The sequence below is a fragment of the Platichthys flesus genome, chromosome 15 (genome assembly GCF_949316205.1).
Source record: "Platichthys flesus chromosome 15, fPlaFle2.1, whole genome shotgun sequence".
Taxonomy (NCBI): Eukaryota; Metazoa; Chordata; class Actinopteri; order Pleuronectiformes; family Pleuronectidae; genus Platichthys; species Platichthys flesus.
The window spans coordinates 18,090,634-18,110,480 of NC_084959.1; the positions used below are offsets into that span (position 1 = coordinate 18,090,634).

Sequence of the window (19,847 nt, forward strand, 5' to 3'; positions counted from 1 at the left end):
AATGTAATGATGAGTCACATGTAACAATCCTGGTGGTCTGCAGACTCCACTTTCAGAGCCGTCCATCCATTATTGACACCATGGGGAGCGGCACCAAATCCCAGTCCAATTTCAGCAAGAGGCAGGAACACGCTGGACAGGTTGCCAGGTCATCATAGCCGACATAAAAAAGAGAATCCACCATTCACACTTGTGCATATGGTCAATTTAGGGTCTCCAATTAAACTATACCCCAATCAGAATGTCTTTAGACTGTGGAAGGAAGCTGGAGTACCGAGAGCAAATCCACACAGAAAGACCCGGGAAGAACCGGGATTCAAACCAAGAACCTACTTACTGTGAGGTGACATTGCTAACCACCCTAAAAGCTACTGAACCTTATATTCTAAAATAGCTCTTACATTTTTTTCAAGCACTTTTCCAGGCCTGGAAATAAACATTTAACAATTCCATGACTTTTCCAGTTTTTTCATGGCCATAGGAGCCATGAACCAGATGAAACAATAATAGATAATAAATGCAGCCGTCAACTGATGTAAACAAACTTTATTTTACAAAAATGTAAGTCATTCAACAGTCACAGTAACTGACGTCACTTTCTACTGAACATCTTATGAAATTCTGCTTTGCCAAAGTAAAACTACATTGAAGATGAGAAATAGTTTGAAACATATAACAAGTTTTTATGCCGATACCAAATATACATTATTTTTGCAGCTGGTGGGTTTTATTGGAATATAATTACATACAGTCTCAGGGATGAACATTCTAGGCCCTGCTCTGGCTCCCGGTCTCCTGTACACTGTGTTTTTTTAATGGTCAAGGTGAACATCGTCCCAAGTAGGTGGGTGTAAGGAGTCATCCGGGGGGGCAAGGGGGTCACCCTGGGTGACAGCTAGGGTGGCCTGCTCTGGAAGGAGCCTGGGCTCTGTCAGGATGGCAGTGCTGGTGCTCAAGTGGCGGAGTGAATTCAGAACCACTAATGACACATGACAAAGACAACTTTCAGTAATGAGAAAGGACAACACATGGAGCGATGGCAGTATTAGTTTTACATCAGCACCGGACTTACTGGGTCTGAGGGCAAGCAGGGAGCAGTGCTGGTCCAGCCAGGACATAGTGGTTCTAAAGTGGTCCTCCACGCTGGCAGTGGACACCATTGAATTATAGGACTCGAACAGCGGCTCGATGATGAAACCGAACTGATGCTGAGTTGAGAAAAGGCTCATCGAAAACGTGAATTCAAGAAAAGTGTTTAATAGTCTTTAAATCAACATATAAAGTTTATTTTCTCCAAATAAGAACGAAGCCAAACTGAGGAGTTGGTCCTCAATTTTCATTGGTTCTTACTGCAGACATATATCTCATAAAAATTGTTTATAAAAAAAAAGCTTAGCATGTTTCAATGAGAAAATGGAGAATTAGTTGGGCAATACATTCCCACTGCAAATTGATACACATTTGGTGCAGTACATGCAGCAGCAGATTTGTGAATGTGGATCAATTCAAAATAAACTAAAGTGACCATATCCGTGGTAATAAAGGAACATGTTCTGTGTAATACTGTGGCTCACCTAAAAAATCCGGCATATTTAGGGAACTGATTTCTATTTGGTTATATACTTTGATGTGGCCTAATCGATCTAAAGGAAACTGTTCGGCCTTGGCAGGGGTATATGCTTTTCTGATTGATTTTTGATTATTGATTTGTATTGATATAAATACGGTTTTGGTTTTGGTCTTTTCATGTGATTTAAATAAGAAACTGGTAAATGTTGCTTATCTTGAATCCGAGAGAAAGCATCCTCTTGGAAAACCTTTGTATTTAAATAAGGATACTTTGAAAGCAGATCAAGATAAAAGCACAATCTCTAAAGGAACCATCAGGAAATATCTCAATATTCATGGAGAGGAAACCCCCTCGAGGTGTTTTTTTGTGCAACACACAAACATGATAAAATCATTATCTAGTCTTCTAATCTTGCCTCCAAGATAAGAGCAGCGGTAACGGATTAGGTGATCATTAAGGGAAGAGTTATGTATTACATTTACATAATCATTTTTTTATGCAACACACACACTTTTGATGTATCTCCCTGATAAGGCTTGGCATAATCATGGGCTTTGTTTGAATTAAAACTTACCTGAAATAATAAAACCCAAGTTTGGATATTTATCATTTAGTATGTCCTGGACTAAAGGCTCCATTTCTAGGGATATTTCCCCGGCCAGACTATAATTTATAAACACTATCTTTCTCAGTATCTGTCCATATTGGCACAATACTCACTGTAATAAGCTCATTTGGATTCTGGGATAAAGGTTTTAGGAAACAAGATGTAATTTGAAATTCATCCAAAAGTCTGCAGAAGCCAAATGATGCTGCAGCCAACTACAGTACTGAACCATAAGACGCTCACGCAGGAACAGAAGGGTACATTTAGTGCACAGCGCTTAATTATAATGCGGAATTAGTTTTATGCAGATTAGGTGAGTTTTTAAAGTCGTGTCTGTTTTAATTAACTTGCAGATTTACATTCACAGGGATACGATCCAGAACTTCCAGTTTTGCAGAGTCTGCATCCGGACGTACTCTCTGAACTTCTGCCTCATGTGGTCGAAGCGCTGCCGCGTGATGGGCACGCCGGTGGCCGGTAGCTGCATCTGACACGCACTGTACGGACACACACACAGTGAGTTAACAGCCCCCCCCCACCACAACAGACAGACAATGGTCAGCATGAATTCATCCAACTTGTCTGTAACACCCCCATACTCAACTGAGTTCTGTCTTTACAAACTGCCATTAAAAAAACAGGGTTACTCCCAAATATAAGACTTTGTGCACACCATGATTGACTTACCATTTACAGATAAAATAAAAGACCCCTCACTTTCTTCAGCAGTTTAAATGGCATCAGCTGATCATCAATTTATATCACAGGAATATAAAACAATGCTTCTATACAAGAGAGTAATAGGGCCACTTGTGGAGAAAAATATATATGAGATTTTTTAATTAAAATTGTAATAGTACGAGAATAAGGTCGTACCTTCAAACTATGTGTCACATTAGATGGAGACTATCAGGAGATCAGCCTGTTTTCTGTGTTAAACAGAGGAATGTGGAGCATCCTGTTAAGGTGTATTTTGGTGTAAGTTTCACATATACCAAATTAGGTTTTGTCAAATCAGCGTCACATTATCATAGTATCAGGTCTTTGGAAATAATGTGGAAGAAACTGAGTCTATTCTGCAAAAAGAACAACGAGGAAATTGCCTCTTTTGTTGAGGAGGAAATGTTTGGTAATTGTCACAATGAGTCTTGTGCGAGTACTCCCTGCAGCTTACTTCCATAAATGTTCTCTACTTTATTCTTGGTATATTTCAACTGTCTTCTCAATTAAGAATTTATTACTTGACGCTCCTGATATTACGGATTATTCCAGAAATCTCAGAATTATCTTTACTAATATGGCCCTAAAACCTGTTCTTTAAACACAACTTCAACAAAATATTTATTTTTAGAGTGTTCATCCTAACTGCAGAATATCCAACAATCCTCATGGAAATACTTACACTCATATTGATGCACGCATGCACACACACACGTACGCACACACACACACACACACACACACACACACACACACACACACACCCAGTGAGATAGAAAGTAGAAGTCAGGCCGATCTAAAGGTCTCACTTGATGTCAGAGTTGAGGAGCTGGACTTCCTCTCGGAGCTTCTGAGCCTGCTCCTGCAGCTGAGTTCTCTCCTGCTGCATCTTAGTGATGTACTCGCCCGTCTTCTGCAGTGTGGTGGCATTACTGATCTGTGACGGCACACAGAGGATCACCACGTCAGCCACACTGAGCGTCACAAATATGAAATAGTCCTGTGGTTACATTCCTAATAATAACGTTTGTGGTCATCTGCATTCATTTACGTTTTCCGGTCAAATACATTATCTATACAAGCGGCAATCTTTTTTCCAGTACCTTTATGCTTGGCTGAGAGCTGAGTGTTGTCACAAGGTTATGTAAAGTGTCAAATCCCGTTTTGATGTTGAACCGCCTCTTCTGCTCTGCTGAGATGTGAGTTACCCTCCTGGTCTCGGAATGCTGCAGACAACAAATCTTAGAAATGTGCACTGAGAGTTTCTCTTTACTTTTCACTTCTCACATATTTAACATTCAACAGGGAAAACAGTTCACTGCCTTCACGTTCAGTTAAAGGGCAGACTGAAGGAGATAGTATGTATTACCTTACTTGACTCTCTCTTTACATGGACTGGCTGCGGGGACTCTGGGTTGGAGACCATCTCTAAAGGGTTTGGTGTTGATGTTCTCCCAGGATGTTCTGAAAAATTTACTAAAATAACATTTTATTACAATATTTTGACTTCTACATCTCGTCTTTATACCAAAATGTACTGCTGTGCACCTTAAAATCTCAAAAGGACAATAATCTAATTTATATTACATATCATCATCCTTTCAGTCTATGCTATGATTGTGGATGCTCTGACTTCTACAGTAATCTTTATTCAACATTACTTTTTTGCTACTTATCGACTCACAATTGATGAGAAAATAGAGGAACATACATTAATGTGTATACAATTTTAGCATTGTAACCATTATCTGTATATAAAGATGGACGACGCATCTCCACTTTCCTTCCACTATCCTAAAATTTAGATGAAACATCTTGGATATCCTGCCTTCAGAAGCTATACGGTAGTGATCACAGGATGGAGCCACAGTATCAAGGTCCTGCTGATACATGCAATCAACTGATCGAGAGTCAGTCTCAGCCGTCAATCTTAACGTTTAACCCCATTTCTATAGCTTTGGATAACTAATTAAAACCAAACATAATGGACAAATGAAAACATCAGAGTGACAAGTGCTATGTGAAATGACATCTGTGTGAAATGACACCGTCTGTGAGATTTTTTTCTTTTTAGTTTGGTCAATGACCCATACACTAACATGGAGGAGGCAGGGTCTATGACCCATACTGCAGCCAGCCACCAAGGGGGAATTGAGCTGTGGGACAGTAATGTCATCCATCTTTATATACAGTCTATGGTATAGTGGTAATTATCCAAAACTCATAAAAGATGGTAAATTGCTCCTTCACTTTAAATAATTTTCTTTTAATTTGTAATCAGTCAATGACAAAAAAAGCAGTTTATTTTTTATAAACCACTGGACAGAACAATTTTTATCTTCAAATTTATCTTTGACGAGCTGAATTTGTATTTCTTGACAATATTTGCATTTAGAAAATAAAATGTTTCAGAGCTCTGAGGGCCTCACCAGATTGGCTGCTCCTGTCTGTGCTGTAGATCTGGACAGGAGACAGTTTCTCATTCTTGGGAATGACCATGGTGGGGCCAGTATGTGCAGAGCCGTGGGCGAGCAGGGTAGACACCCCCAGGCCCCTGGTGGTTCTGTGTTGAGGACTGCTGTGACCCATGGTGGTGCTCTGGTCGTGCATAGGCGTCAACACGTACATTCCCGCAGGCCAGCCGGCTCCATGCGGCAGCTGCGAAGCAGCTCCACCAACATGTGCGCTGCCTCTTGACTGCTGAACAACACACAACCTCTACTTAGAATGATTTCAAGCATTTAGGCTTTTAGTTTATACATTTTAAGTTTCTTTAACTTGGATAATCATTAAGTTTCATGTAATATAACTCTTCAGATACGGTTCAACTTTACATTGATGCATGACTCCATTTATGTTGGAAACTGTTTTTACTCATGAATGTTTTATTTTATTTAATCTTTATCCTTTTTTTCATTATAAATACATTTAGCAGTTTTGTCAGTCCCCACATTGAAGATACACTACAGATCAAAGTGGGTTCAGCTTGACATAAAGCCAGAAGTTTTCCCATGTCTCTTTTGCACCCCATTATTGATTAGCTGCTTTATGGGTAAAATAATGACAATTTCTAAATAATTTATCCAATATAAGTTTTGTCCTCATTTTATTAAAAAAAAACAACAATTAAACTATATTTTACACCTGTGGTGTCTAACAACCCAGACAGATCAAATGTGTAATTTTCTGTTTCCTTAAACTTCATTGTGCTGTCTACATCAATGTTTTAGAGCAAATCTCATAAAATTATGAGAAGACAGAAAGTGAAAAAGCTCAAGTTAAAATAAAGTCGAATTGTTAAAAATGACCCACAGATCCTAAGCCTAACATCAGAGTTAATAATACAGAGTAATTATAAAATACTGCAGTGTAGCTTCAAACTTATTATTTAGATATATGAGTGGTATAATAATATATATTCTTCATTTTCTTCTTCTTCTTCTACTTCTTCTTTTTCTTTTTCATCTTCTTCTTCTTATTATATTATTTGACGCGGGCATGCTATACCCAGCTACTTACTGTATCAACAGAATGTGACCGTCTTACCGTGGAGCTGGGAGATGATGACCTCTGACCTTTGGCTGTCACCAGCAATGGATGCCCTGAAAACCCAATACCAATACTTGTTTCCTCACAAAATCTTGTTTCCAACTAATAACTGATGTTAATGACAGAATGATGGAGAGAGCTGACTTACGTTCCCGGGTGCCGGAGAGCAGTTGAGCCAGGCAGCTAGGGGGTTTGGGGGCAATGAACTGGGAGCCAGACTGAGCGATAGAGGGACTAACTGTCCTCGCTCCCCCGGTCTTTTTCTTGTGCTTCCCCCTGACCCCAGTGATGGCGACCTGCTTCGGGACGGAGAAGTAGTGGGCCGGGGTGACAGAGGGCAGCATCGCCTGGAGCGGGTCAGACATGTTGGCAGGGTAACTGAGAGAGTGGCAGGGAGTCTGTGCGTATGTGAAGCCGTGACCCTGCTGCACAGAGCCCTGGGCCCCAATGGTAGAGGCGGTATGGGTGATGACACTGGACGTCACACTTGTTGTCGGGTAGATGCCAAACTTTTGGGATGGTTGGTGCAAAAAAGGAATACTTGCAGTGGCCGGCTGCTGGGTGCAGGTGTTGAAGGCAAGAGCAGCAGGTGCATTGGGGTACAGCTGGTGTCCATAGGACATGGCTTGTGATCCCATGCTGGACGTGTGGTATTCGCTGAAGTCCTGCCCTGGCCTTGTCGGTTCTGGACGGATATTGGATGAGGACAGCTGAGGCAAATTGACAGAAGACAGACTGGGCTGGAAGAGACAAGATTGACTCTTTACTGTGTGTGAAATATTTGCACAGCAAGGTGTCTCAATAGCAGGTGAAGTTGTTAGCAGCAACTGTACCTGGGCGAGCTGGCTGTCCAAAAGCAGCTGAGGAGCTGTTACTACAGGCGAGGGAACCGGAGCGAATGCTGTGCTGGAGGAGCTCTGGAAATAACCGCAGTCAGCAAAACCAGTGTGCGCCATGGCCTGGTCAGTGCAGTTCATAAAGATATCTGAGGAAAACACACACACTGTTAATCACAAATTCTGAACCCTGACAATGATGCGAGGAGACAAATTATAACAATATAGGAAAAGTAGAGTCTTGGTGAATTTGTGCCAACTCAATAAATGATTCCATCAATCATTAAATGTTGAAGTGACTCAATTTTTTTAAATTTTGTTTGTCTGTTTGTTAATTTGTCAGCAGCATTACGCAAAAACTACTCAACCACTTTCCATGTAGTGTTTTGGAGGGGCATGACTGAAGGGAGGACTCCTTGAGTGTCGGTGTGGATCTGAATCAGTGACAAACACACACACTGTATTTCAACAGTGGGTGGCAGGAACTATGTGTGTCTTACAAAGATTGACGAGTAGCCAGTGGCCTGTTGGATTGTTTCACTGACAGTAACACAACAACCACAGCCAACGTGCCTCTGAGCAAGGACCTAAACCCAGCCTGACTACTCCATCCTGTATGCAGGTCCCCTGTCGACGTTGTCTTGCTGCAGGCGCGCTGTTAGGGCTCCAGAGGTGAGCAGCATTTCCTGCCTCTCACACTCTGGAGGACATATTAACAAGTATTAACTTATAAAAGGATTCAGGAGTCAGCCAGTAGAGAATCAATTATCTTGCACTAAAATAAAACTTGTTGCTGTTGCTGATTTTATTATGTGTTTACTTTACCAAGACCTTTACATAACTCTGCACTTACTTATTTTGGGCCATAGTGGATCCCTCTTACGTGAAAAGATGACAGACATGCAGAAAATACACTTTAAAAGTCCACTGACTGCCTGCTGAGCTTTTCTTCTTTTTATGCTTCAATAAATTTTTCGCACAGATAAAGACAAGCTCTTAAAACAGAGGTCAGCATCATCATTTTGCTGCAGTGTGCATCATTTTCTATTCTTTGTTAAAGAAAAAGAAATTCTCAATTATATCAAACTATGATTTAATTATTAACTACGCAGGAAGACACACAGAGACAGACAGACAGACAGACAGACAGACAGACAGACAGACAGACAGACAGACAGACAGACAGACAGACAGACAGAGACTACCTTGCATATCCATGAATTCAGCCAGGTCGGGCTGCAGTGGACTCAGCCCTGGCTGGATAATATCAGCATTGCTGGTGTAATCTGAAGAGGAAGGACAACGAGATGGAAAAACATTTGATTGAGTGTATCTGTCAATGTGTCACTAATTTCCTTTCTTGCAGAGAGGAAGACGAAAAGATCATGATCGATCGCTAAAATCTTCCTTTGAATCCACAGTGGCAAGAAAAAGGTCTCTGAAGACTTCCTCACTCTAGTCGGGGGTTAAGGGCAGAGGATGTCGCACCTTGTCAAACCCTATGAGGCAAATTGTGAACTGTGAATATAGCCTATAAGAATTGAAATTTGATTGATTGATTGATTTAGAATAACCTGTTTTCCTACATTAACTAGTCGTTGTGACGCAGCCTCCATTAAACTTTCACTGGGTGGTGAAATATACGTTGAACTCTATGATTTATTAACCGGTGGAATGTTTTCTGTAGCTGCCGTTTAGACCTGAACAATGTCAATTTACTCCCAGAGACATGCTTGTCAGCTCAGCTTCAGCTATTCGTGAGATCACTAGGGTAAACTCTTGAGGTACTGCCGTAGCATCTCTATTCTGTTAAGGTCTGGGCCCTGACTTGGCCACTTCAATGGGATGATTTGTGTTAAGGATTATTTTCCTGCTGCATCACCACCTCCACTGGTCATCAGATAAATAAATATGATACACAGATACATTTACACATCAGCACCTCAGTTTTGGTGTTCCCTTCACTGTACTTCCTGTTGGATTAAGTGAAGTGAATGAAGGTCTGCTCAAAAGGCCACATAATCTATTTTATTTAATCAACTCAAAAAGAGTAAAAATAATAAGGTTGCACAGCGAGTTCAAGCTATAAAGTATTATTATGTGGTTTAGTTGAAATTGATGATGATAAAATTACATTGATTACTATTGGACACAGCAAAGCGATTCCCCTGTTTCCTAATGCTAGACTCCACTACACTGTCCTGGCTTTGGTCTTACATCGAATGAACAGTTATGTGTATGCGTGTGGGAAAGAAAACATATCTATATTTATAAATAAAAAATGAATATATATAGAAATAAGGTAAAAAAAAAAAAAATAAATAAATAAAATACGCAGCAATCACATTTATCAGCAAGAAGTTTCAGCGCTGTATGAAAGCGATTTCATCAGATTTGATTGGGAAAATTGCGCTGGTGGCATGAGAATCAATCACAGAACTGTATTCAAAAATACAAAATCCTGAATTGATGTCTGCAGTATATGTTTGTCCAAATGCAAGTCCTTTGAAAAGAATACTTTTTAGGGGCTTTAAAACATAAGAAATGGGATATTCTCATTTTATTATGTTACATTATATATCACATACATACAGTATATGTGGAGCTGATCTATCCGTGACCCTATATGTGAGACTGGGGGCAGAGTCACAGTGTGTGCCTACTTACTGTCCTGCTGGTCGCAGGCCCAGGAGCCCGGCTTTTGCGTCATGGTGAACAGGGTGTCGGCGATGTCGGACAGAAGGCAGTCCAGGTCAAACATGTGGGCCTCCACTGGAGCTGCCTCAGGCTCCTGGTGCATCTGACTGTTCCATTTCTCCAGCTTGGACTGGCACATCTGACCCTGCAGCACATCAGCCCAAGGAGAACAACGCTTCTATCAGTCAATGCCTGATCCATCCATTGGAGGGCGCCCTGCACATAGGGCTGCGAAGGCCTGAATGCAGATTAGGGCATTGATGGCATTTAGCCCCACCTGAATTCATCCAGCACTAATACTAAAAACTAAAATGTAATAATACACACTGAATGGATCCAGTTACCAAATTACAAATATCAAAGCAGCAAGCACTCCAGTTGAATCCAAATACTAAATTACACACATAGGATCTGTATATCCATTATCCATCCAGCCAATCAGCGATTAAGTCCAAGAGCCGGTTGCCCTCTTTAAACCCAGTTAACGAAACTCACAGAGAAAGGAGCTCTTGGCTCAGGCTTTTCCCTCTGTTTTGGAAATGTGAGGCTACATTTATAGGGAAGCCCAGACTGAGCCGGAAACAGTTTTGATTACGTCTCAAAACATGACATATCCCCGCTGGAAATTTATTTATTCACCCCTCGATTTGTTTTCTTTGCAGGAGAATATAAGTGAAAACCAGCCGAAATGAGGTAAGATTGCCGTGTGCATATATGCATGTTTGTGTGTGTCTCTGCGTGTAAACACAGTGCGCGATAATGAAAAAGCAGTTTTGACATATTGTTCAAAAACACTAGCACCTCACAGATTCTCATTATGTTGCCTTTGTCAATTTCATTATTTTGATGTCTCACCGTTTCAACAAGACCAGCAGGCTTTTGTCCCTGACCTAATTTTGGCGGCACGTTCACGTTCACGTGTGGCGACCGGGGAGACTTGAAGCCCCTCACAAAACAAATTGCTGTTGCCTTGGTGAAGAAAGAAAACATAATGCGCATGCATATGAGCGACTCCAAGTTTCTCACTTCCGATTGGGATTATTTACAATTTTTGAGGGCTTTCCTACAACTGGGTGGAACAGTGCATTAAATGTGTGACATGAGATCAACAAATATTCGATAATACACAAGATAATATGATATTGACATTAAAATATGTAGGCAGATGCTAAAACACACTTTAGTCTCAATCCATCCACATTCTCACAGGGTCCATGAAAAAGTTTCCAGACGTGGTAAAAATATTTTTTTATGTGTTATTAATATATTTTTCTGAGACATTTCTCTTGTGTTGTCCTTTCACATAACTAACTAAAACGAAAAAAAACAATAGGCTGTGTCAAATTATTCCGTGGGATATACATGAACAATTGAGAACCTCTGCTCTAGATTGCTGTTATGCAGTAATCTGCTCCAGACAGCAAATGACTTGAGCTACAAGATCCAGAAAATATGAGGAAGTGGATACAGGAGGGTACACACAGATCGCTAGGCCTCTCCCACAGACTTTCCCTCAGATGTAAGAAAAATGAAGGACAATTAAAGATATCTGAGAATGAACTAAAACAAGTGAAATAGCCTTCCAGGTTCAAAGTGATTCATATATAAAACAACTTTTGTTAGTTGTATAAACGAGCAAAAAATGGTTAACACAGAATAGGTCTCCATCTTGGAAAAGAGGTGTAACTGTAATTTCCATATGGAAATGAACAAGTAGATTTAATTTAATAAACAACAAGGAGATAAATTATTATGAGCAGCAACTTTTACTCCAATATAGGAAATTATTTGTCCAAATAAATATAAACCATCAGAAGATGTTGAGTTGAGGAATCAGAATTGTAATGGGGGGAAAACAAAGTTAGGCATCAGTAATAATCATGTGGTTAATTTGTATCGGTTTTATAATATTTTATTCGGTTTATTGAGAATACAGTTCAGTTGTTTCCAGAACTGTCTGGGGTAAAAAATATCCTGCAAAAAAACAAACTCTATTGTATTTGGATTTTGCATTCTTTGTTCTGGTCTTACATGCATTCCTCAATCAGAAGTATCTTTTGTTTGAAGAGGCTAAGATGTGAACTGAAACAGGGTAAATGTCTACCATTGACTCTTATACACTTATTTGCAGTGACATGTTTATCATTTACTTCACTAAATTAGAAAAAGAGACATTCCGTCAAATTTACATTCTACCGTCTCAGTCTAATATTTTTCAGAGGAATTGTGGAATTTAAGTTTTCCCTTCACTTAATAAAACAGAGTGATCAGATACAACAATCTGATTGAATTCTCCCTTCAGGTCTCCAGTCGAACAGAGATGAGGACAGATGAACCTATCTGGTTGCTTCATTGATTCTCTATGTGAGGTTTACGGTAACAATACATTAGTGGGAGTCAATCAAACCAGTTACTGTTGACGTCACCCAAAACAATCACTTCATCATGCCTCTTAAACAAATCAATAGTTTGCAATATGTCATTCTGGAGGAGAGGGAGGCCTATAAATATTACCAAATTTTTTTGAAATCGCACAGAATAATGCTAATGAAAAGAGCTTTAAAATGAACTTGGTCTATCACATAGAAACCAGATCTGCATCACATCTCCTCCCGGCATCCTGTCAGCACCACGCAGAACATTAAGGTCATTATAACGTGTAACTGAGGCTCTGAGGGAATCACTTTTTAAAGCGATGTTCTTATGTTTAAGATGAGCATGTTACTGAATCCAAAAAGCCAAAGCAAAAGGTCAGGAAAGTAAAGTGGGTCGTGAGAGACACCTACCAAATACATAATCCATTACAACTACACAAACAGACAGGACTAACAGAGAGGAAGTGACCAAAGCTTAACTTTAAAAACAAGGCCAACCTATTGACCCTCAACCCCACAGGCCAAATCCACTCTGACCTTTGTCTCCTTCAATGTATTTACACATTAAGGGGACTGATCTTTATGAGATATTCGGTGCAGCTTGATGGACTTTAAGGGGACTGGTGGAGGAATGTGCTCTATTGAGTGGCATTCTAGTTCAGTCTGGTTCACTGTGGTGTACTGACCAGTCGACCGACCAACCTACGTTGGTATCTATAGAGGCGTAGCCTGGCTACAAATCAATAGTGATACCCCATCACTATCAAAGTACAAACTTCTGATTGGTTGTACAGTCCACTCCCCATGTTGAAGCACAGCGTTCCTGCTATGGCCTTTATTTATAACCTGGTTCAGGAGCCTGGGAGGACTTTGTTTCCCTCTTAAAATGATTGACTGAGTTTTGATATTAGGACCGACAGTGTACTAACAGTCTATAAGAGTCTGTAAAAGATCAGATCCCCAAAGGCGTTTGAAATGCAACGCGCAGTGTGAGATGATAAAGCTATTGTCCTTGCGTAAATCAGAATGTAAACGAATTTATGAGAACAACACACTAACTTTATTTAGCCAATTCAATTTTCAAATGAGGCTTTGAGAGCCACAAACTGTTATAAAGTATATGACATAAACAAGCATTACAGTAAACTGATATTGCAGGTATTGTTTTTACAGCCACTGCAAATGATCTGTTCAGTCAAACGCGAGATAACACTTTGGGAACAGGGAGCATAAAAGCAGCTCCATGAATCTTTGACCTGTCAGATATGTGCTGACTTGTGCCTTTTCATGCGCTGCAAAGTGCATACACAATGTGATCTGCAGACACACAGACACTCACACCACTGCAGTGCTCTTAACTGTGACCTCAGTTCAAATGTGAGCATCCGGTGGCACAGAGAAAGTATTGGTGAAAGGTGAAAGAGTAGTAATAGTGGGACGTGGGCTGTGATTTCCGAGGGCCCAACTCAGGCTCTGTGAGTATACGATCATGAATGAAGTGCTTCCCCACAGTCCCTCCCCTCTCTTTGCTTTTCTCCTATTTTGCCTTTTGCTCTTTTGTGTGTTTTTTGCCCGCTGAACTAGGTCAGATTTGATGACATTAAATTCTGTAGCTATTTCACCTGAATACAGATGAAGCCTAAGGGTCTGTGAGAGGTATTGTCGCTGCAGGAAATCAATATGCGTCAATTGCCTACAAATTATGGACCAAATCTTTTTGCATGTTTTTGTTTCTATTCAGTTGTTTATTTTCCTCTGTACTTAATCAGGGGAGACTAATAGCTGTTTGTAGAACTTTAATGAACATAAAACCATCAAACAATGCCAGCAGGTCACCAGCTCGCACACACACACACACACACACACACACACACACACACACACACTCACACACACACAGGAGGATGGGCCAATGAGCCAAATTCAGCTTTCAAAAATCAAATCAATGTTTCTTTTCATTAATGATTTTTATATGATAGTAATGCTAAAAGTGGACTGGTCTGTTGCCATACCTCTTGCAGCATTGAAAGAATATCATCCTTCTTTTTCTCAAGCTGCAAAGCAAAAGCAAGAGAAACTGTTTAATTGATGAGAAAACTCACAAAGCCAAAAGCCGTGGTAGCAGACATGCTAACAACACAGTGCAACCGGGACTGATGATGTCATTATTTTTTGGCAGGAATTTGGTCACAAACTACAAAAAAATTCTAATTCGTTTAATGATGGTGTTGGAAATGTCAAAGTCATTTGAGGCTCATCCTGTTGGAAACATGTTTTCGCATTAATAGGTGCAACATTTCACAGCAGTCAATCCAAATGGGCCGTGGCGCAGAGAGCTCAACGCAATGCAACTTCACAAAACACATGCAAATAAACACAACACATAAACAGGTGTGCTACAAATAGAAAGCGCACAGCAAAACAAGTGTTTCCAGGGGACGCTAAACGAGATGAAATTGGCCTGGACCCACTTGTTGCCATTATTTGAGACTCCAGAACTAACTGATGTTGGCTTTACCTCAGTGCTAAAAAATGTGAATTGTGTGACAAATTTGATAAACAATTTTTTTAACATTTATATGTTTTTTCTGATAAATGCTGTTAACCTAGCATTAGCACTGTGCACAATGTTAGCCTGCCAATTCCAGTAATCGGATGAAATACACTTAATTGAGAAACGGACTAACTTCATGTTAGGTAGCTGTTAGGTATCAGATCAACAACGTCGCAGTAAAGACAATACATGTTGATCTAAAAAAGACATGAAGTTACCCTGTTTCTTAATTAATTCTGCGTTTGGGTTTTTTCTATACGTGTACGTGTAGTGTCTATTTGTTCATGTGTCCTGACGTTGTAATGCGTTGACCTCTCAGGGCCATTATAGAGACATAGTGAATATTAGTGAATACTACCTAGGAACCAAGACTGTCCTTGTGGTTGTTTTGCTAATCCATCTAGTTAATTTGGAAATACTTGTTAGGGTAAGTGTAACTTTAGAAATTTTACAGGACAAATCCATCCCTGCAGTCGGAGGACTTCATCCTCTATGTATATAGGTACAAAATATTAAAATGTCAATCCAATCCACTGAGCTGCGAGCATACAGCTCAAAATAAACTGGTGTGCTTCTAAAATAAAATGAGTTCTCTCACCCTCTTCTTATAGTAAATCCTCCACTTATGATACTCCCTGATCACCACCTCAATCCTTCTCTTCCAGTAGCTGCCCTCCAGCACAATCGTCTGTTGATGTGAAGCAGAAATACAAAAATCACACGTGTAAACGGTCATTAGCTTATTATATAAACATCAGCAATATACGTTTATTATCATTTGCATTCATAACTTAATGAAAAAGAACCCAGCTTATACTTCATCAAACAAGACTGATTAAAGAATTCCTTAAACACAGTGGACTCACCTGAGGCTTTCGATGGGCATCGCCCTCAGAGCCCTCCAGAGGGGTGACGAAGCCACACACTGAGCTCTTCTTCCTCTCCCAGTCTAAAGAGACATAGCAACAAAATCAACAGGATTGTAGCTGTTGCACAAGGAACACTCATTTAGAGTTCTAGTTAAGGGGGAATCTTTAGTTTGTGTGTGTTTTTTTTTTATTTTTCTAATTTCTGTTGTTTTTCCTGTAACGTCATTGTCCATCATGAGGAAGGTGCAGAGTGGCGGTCTCACACTGAATGTACCAGCCTCTCCAGATGGCATTGTTAATACGAATTTTATCCCTCCACAGCAGCCGCAGACCCTTAAAAGACTTCCACTTCGGTGAGACGATCTTGCCACTGCAACAGAGGGAAAGAAGACTTTGAATAATACATTGTTTGTGGAAAATATTATTTTCTCTTCATGATTAGTGGCACAGACAATTGACAAAATACTCTTTGGAGGGAAAATGACACAGTGGAAAAACTCAGTGGCCACATCTGTTAGAAACCTGTCTTGATGTTGACTAATAGTGTCCAATCAGCTTTTTCACCAGTGCACTGCAGACTTCTTGCACTCTTTCCCAGTGTCCCTTATCCCGCTGAGTGCTCAGAGGAGGCCCCATAATGTGAGGTGCTTGGGAAGTTGCTAGGAAGCCAGAGGGAGTCATTTTCAACATGCATTTAATGGAGAAACATCGCTGTCAGGATGAGACCTCATTAACACCTGTCCAGTTGAAGACAAAGAACCGCACTAAACCTGTTCCACCTTATAGGTCCTTAATGCTGCAGTCCTTAAGGGGAACGTGGTCTGGTTTTACTGGAAACCATCTTCAGGCATTATTGTGCTACTGTCATGAAACTACTGACACAAAGTGCAAGAAAAAGATCTGCTCTGGGTCTGTCATTTGTAACTGCAACTGAAATATGCTTTTAAAGAGGAAGAGCAGGAGCCTTCTTTGCAAGTGTGCTCCAGATGTGGTCACAAAACAACAGCTTCAAATCTGGACAATTCTTATTTCATACAACATTTTTAAATGTCAAAATACAACTTGGCATTTTTCATCTTTCCATTTACACAGTATATATGTAGTACATGAAATAAGCACAGTGTTAAGTCAAAGCAAAAGGCTAACTAAAATAATGTTAGTCATCATAGGATCTTCTCTGCTTTCCCTCAGTGACACTGTAGTCTGCCCAGTGCTGCCAACTAGTATCAAAGTCCAGTTTTCACTGCAGATTTTCCAAGCTGTTGCACAAGAGGCTGCAAAAACATCTCTTTTCCAACACATCCACTCAATGGTCTAAAACATTGAGTGGATACTTCACAGTTTTAAAATGAATGTGCAGAAACAATAAATCCTGGTATAGTTTTAGGTGGAGCTCTCTATGTCTGTGGCTCTTGAAAACACATCTAGAGAGTGGATCACAACACAGGGAAAGATTGTATTCTTATCAATAATGCCCTGCTGGCTTATTTTTCAAAATAAGTTGCTGCAAACAAGAAACAGCGATCATGTGGTCCATCGTTTGTGAAAACATGGCCACGCCTGCCGCAGCTGGAAAATTAAGATTTTAATGCAGAATTTTTGAGAATATTAATAAGGAAAGTCAGCAAAGATTTCATTATGGGACTCATAAATTGCAAAATTTTTATATTATTTTTTAAGATAATATTTTTATTATAAATTTTTAAAATATCTTAAGATGTAAAAAATAATTGTCCACTTTTCTCTTGTTCAGGATGACCACCATTGTATCCCATGTTTCAGAAGATTGCACTGCAGACATTTTTAGAAAATGAAAGGGAAATCAATTCAATTTACATTATGGTATTCATCAATTGCTCAAAATTAAATATAATTTAAAACATCATTTAAAAAATGTCCTTAAAAGGTGTCAAAGAACCTCCACCACCCTCTTGTTCATTGTGACCACCCCTGTCTGCATGTCAAGTTTCAAGTAATGTACTGTAGATATTTTAAGAAAACTTAAGGGAAAATACCATCAATTTTCCGTAGGAAATTAATAACTTCCATAACCATAAACAAGAGTGAGGTGAAAATGCCTATATGACATTTTTTTTATTATCTTTATAATATTCCATTTCATTTTACTTGTTAATATCGTTTTACATTTTTATCAAACGTCCACAACAAGTGACATTAAACCTTGTTTTTCGTCCTTTTTCCAGCACCTAGATCGTAACACCTGGAACAGACGCGCAGACGAAGGCCCACATAACCGCAACTAAAGGAGAAGACCTGAACACATTCACCAGAGAAACTAAAAAGAATGGCTGCAGATTCAGATGAAGAAGCAGCCAAACTGAGCTCATGCACGGTTTTCACGTGGTTCCAGAGAAGACGAGCAGGGACCCACCTGTAGGCCAGGGACATGCACTCAAACAGGCGGGTCAGAGTGGGGTCGATGCTCAGGCTGCCGGAGCTCAGGGGCCCGTAGCGGTAGGTCTGACACCACGTCCTGTTCACCGTGTCGAAGTCGTACCTCAGCGACTCCCCGCTTTCCCTCTTGCGCCGCTCGGAGTCGCTGTGCGGCGACGACACCATGAAGTGTCCGCTGTGGATGACCTGGACGCGGTTGGAGGAGAGGCAGGAGGAGCGGCTGGAGGAGCAAGTGGACGGCCCCGCTTGGGCCGCCCGAGCCGGGGCCCCCTCCGGCTCCAAGTCCAACTCCCATGAGTGCTGGAGCTGGCTCTGCCCTTTACCCGCCATGGTGCGTCGTTCTTTCAGCGTGGATTTCTCCTGCAGACTGTGAACTTTCTCCTCAAATGACTCCGCCACTCTCCTCCTCCTCCTCTCCCCGCCCCCCCTGGGTTTCCCATGATGTTCCAGTGTCCCTGCTCACATCTGTCAGCTGAGACACATCTGTCCACCTCAGCAGCCGCACACCTCTGACCCATACTGTTATAACAGCGGAGCGTTATGTCAACTTCCTGAAGAGGCTAATCATTAATAGACCAATGCTGATGAGGTCATTTCAAAATATAATAACGATACATTTAGACTCTAATACATGGTCAGAATGGGCCTATCATTTACAATGAAATATTCTAATAGCATTTTCATATTTCAGAGTAACTCTAGTTACTCTAGTTTAGAGTATTTTAGACTGTTCGTACTTATTCTAAATTCCCTTAACGATCAATAAAGTTCCATCTATCTATAGATCTATATTTCTCTCTCTCTCCCTCTTCTCTCTCTGTATACAGTATATCGATCTGTCTGTCTATCTATCTATCTATCTATCTATCTATCTATCTATCTATCTATCTATCTCTCTCTGTCTATCTATCTCTCTATCTATCTATATCTGTCATTACAGGGGGGGGGAAACCACTTCAAATGAGAGTGTTACCATCTTGTAAAAAAGAGGTTGATAAGTTCAAGTTCAAGAAGTTGGTAAATTGCTCTCTTGGCCTGATCAAGGCCTGAATGACTAAAAGTCATTGGAATGTTTTCACTGTTGATTTGATTCAATAGATCTTAAAGGCTTTTTTAACTTCCTACATTCTTGAGTTCCTCCGATTCCTTCAACTTCACCCTGCACTTCATACGTCTGCTCTGCCACACAGAAATATTGTCCTGTCAGTCAGCATAGTTATTTTACTACATTCATTTCGGAGCTGTAGTTATTTTTATGATTTACTACTAATGATCAGCTCATTAAATATGATACATATTCTCTTAACGATCGTAGAGTTAATAAATATATTTTAGCAGTGCTGTGCAAAGATTTTAGTGTCTTTAGATGTTGACAGCATATGTGCTCCCCACCCTAAGGGTGATGTAAAAGGAAAAAACTGCCGCCATGTAAATACGGTGAATTGTATTTTTTTTTATCTTGTTTTATGATAAATGGCAAGTGAACTGTATTTATTTAGAGCTTTTCCAGTCTTATCCACTCACACGCACCTGTTTCCACAACTTTATAAAGTGCTTGTAAACACTGCGTTTTTCTCCATCAGACACCATTCACCACCCTCAGCCATTAGGGTCAATTTGGGGTTCAGTGCAGTTGAGTTTTCCGTCTGGAAAAG

The 19,847-nt window shown here is 40.3% G+C and overlaps 1 protein-coding gene across 9 annotated transcripts; it reads right to left on the reverse strand.

Annotated features, from left to right (window-relative positions):
• Window positions 1–531: 531 nt before the first annotated feature.
• On the reverse strand, window positions 532–18,692 carry LOC133969256 (carbohydrate-responsive element-binding protein). Of its 9 annotated transcripts, none has more exons than XM_062405610.1 (18): window positions 18,170–18,685; window positions 16,041–16,147; window positions 15,775–15,857; window positions 15,507–15,596; window positions 14,367–14,408; window positions 10,835–10,948; window positions 9,950–10,124; window positions 8,488–8,568; window positions 7,280–7,431; window positions 6,595–7,207; window positions 6,444–6,499; window positions 5,327–5,594; window positions 4,267–4,373; window positions 4,001–4,123; window positions 3,707–3,834; window positions 2,551–2,674; window positions 1,073–1,202; window positions 532–979 (listed from the first exon to the last, which is right to left on the reverse strand). In XM_062405610.1, exons 1-18 carry the CDS (start codon window positions 18,520–18,522, stop codon window positions 813–815), a joined length of 2,913 nt encoding a protein of 970 aa, XP_062261594.1. In that variant the 5' UTR covers window positions 18,523–18,685; the 3' UTR covers window positions 532–812. The 9 variants fall into 9 exon arrangements, 8 of the variants coding, with proteins under 8 accessions (XP_062261594.1, XP_062261593.1, XP_062261595.1 ...); XM_062405609.1 differs by having other exon boundaries at window positions 5,327–5,597; XM_062405611.1 differs by having other exon boundaries at window positions 5,327–5,597; window positions 6,595–7,186; window positions 18,170–18,684.
• Between the last annotated feature and the right edge of the window lie 1,155 nt (window positions 18,693–19,847).

Excerpts from the sequence above, each read along its gene's own strand:
- LOC133969256 (XM_062405609.1), bottom strand. The coding sequence starts at position 18,522 with ATGGCGGGTAAAGGGCAGAGCCAGCTCCAGCACTCATGGGAGTTGGAC. Across the intron at positions 7,208-7,279 it reads TGGACAGCCAGCTCGCCCAG|AGTCAATCTTGTCTCTTCCA; the intron begins GTACAGTTGCTG and ends CACACAGTAAAG. Across the intron at positions 980-1,072 it reads CCTGCTTGCCCTCAGACCCA|TGGTTCTGAATTCACTCCGC; the intron begins GTAAGTCCGGTG and ends ATGTGTCATTAG.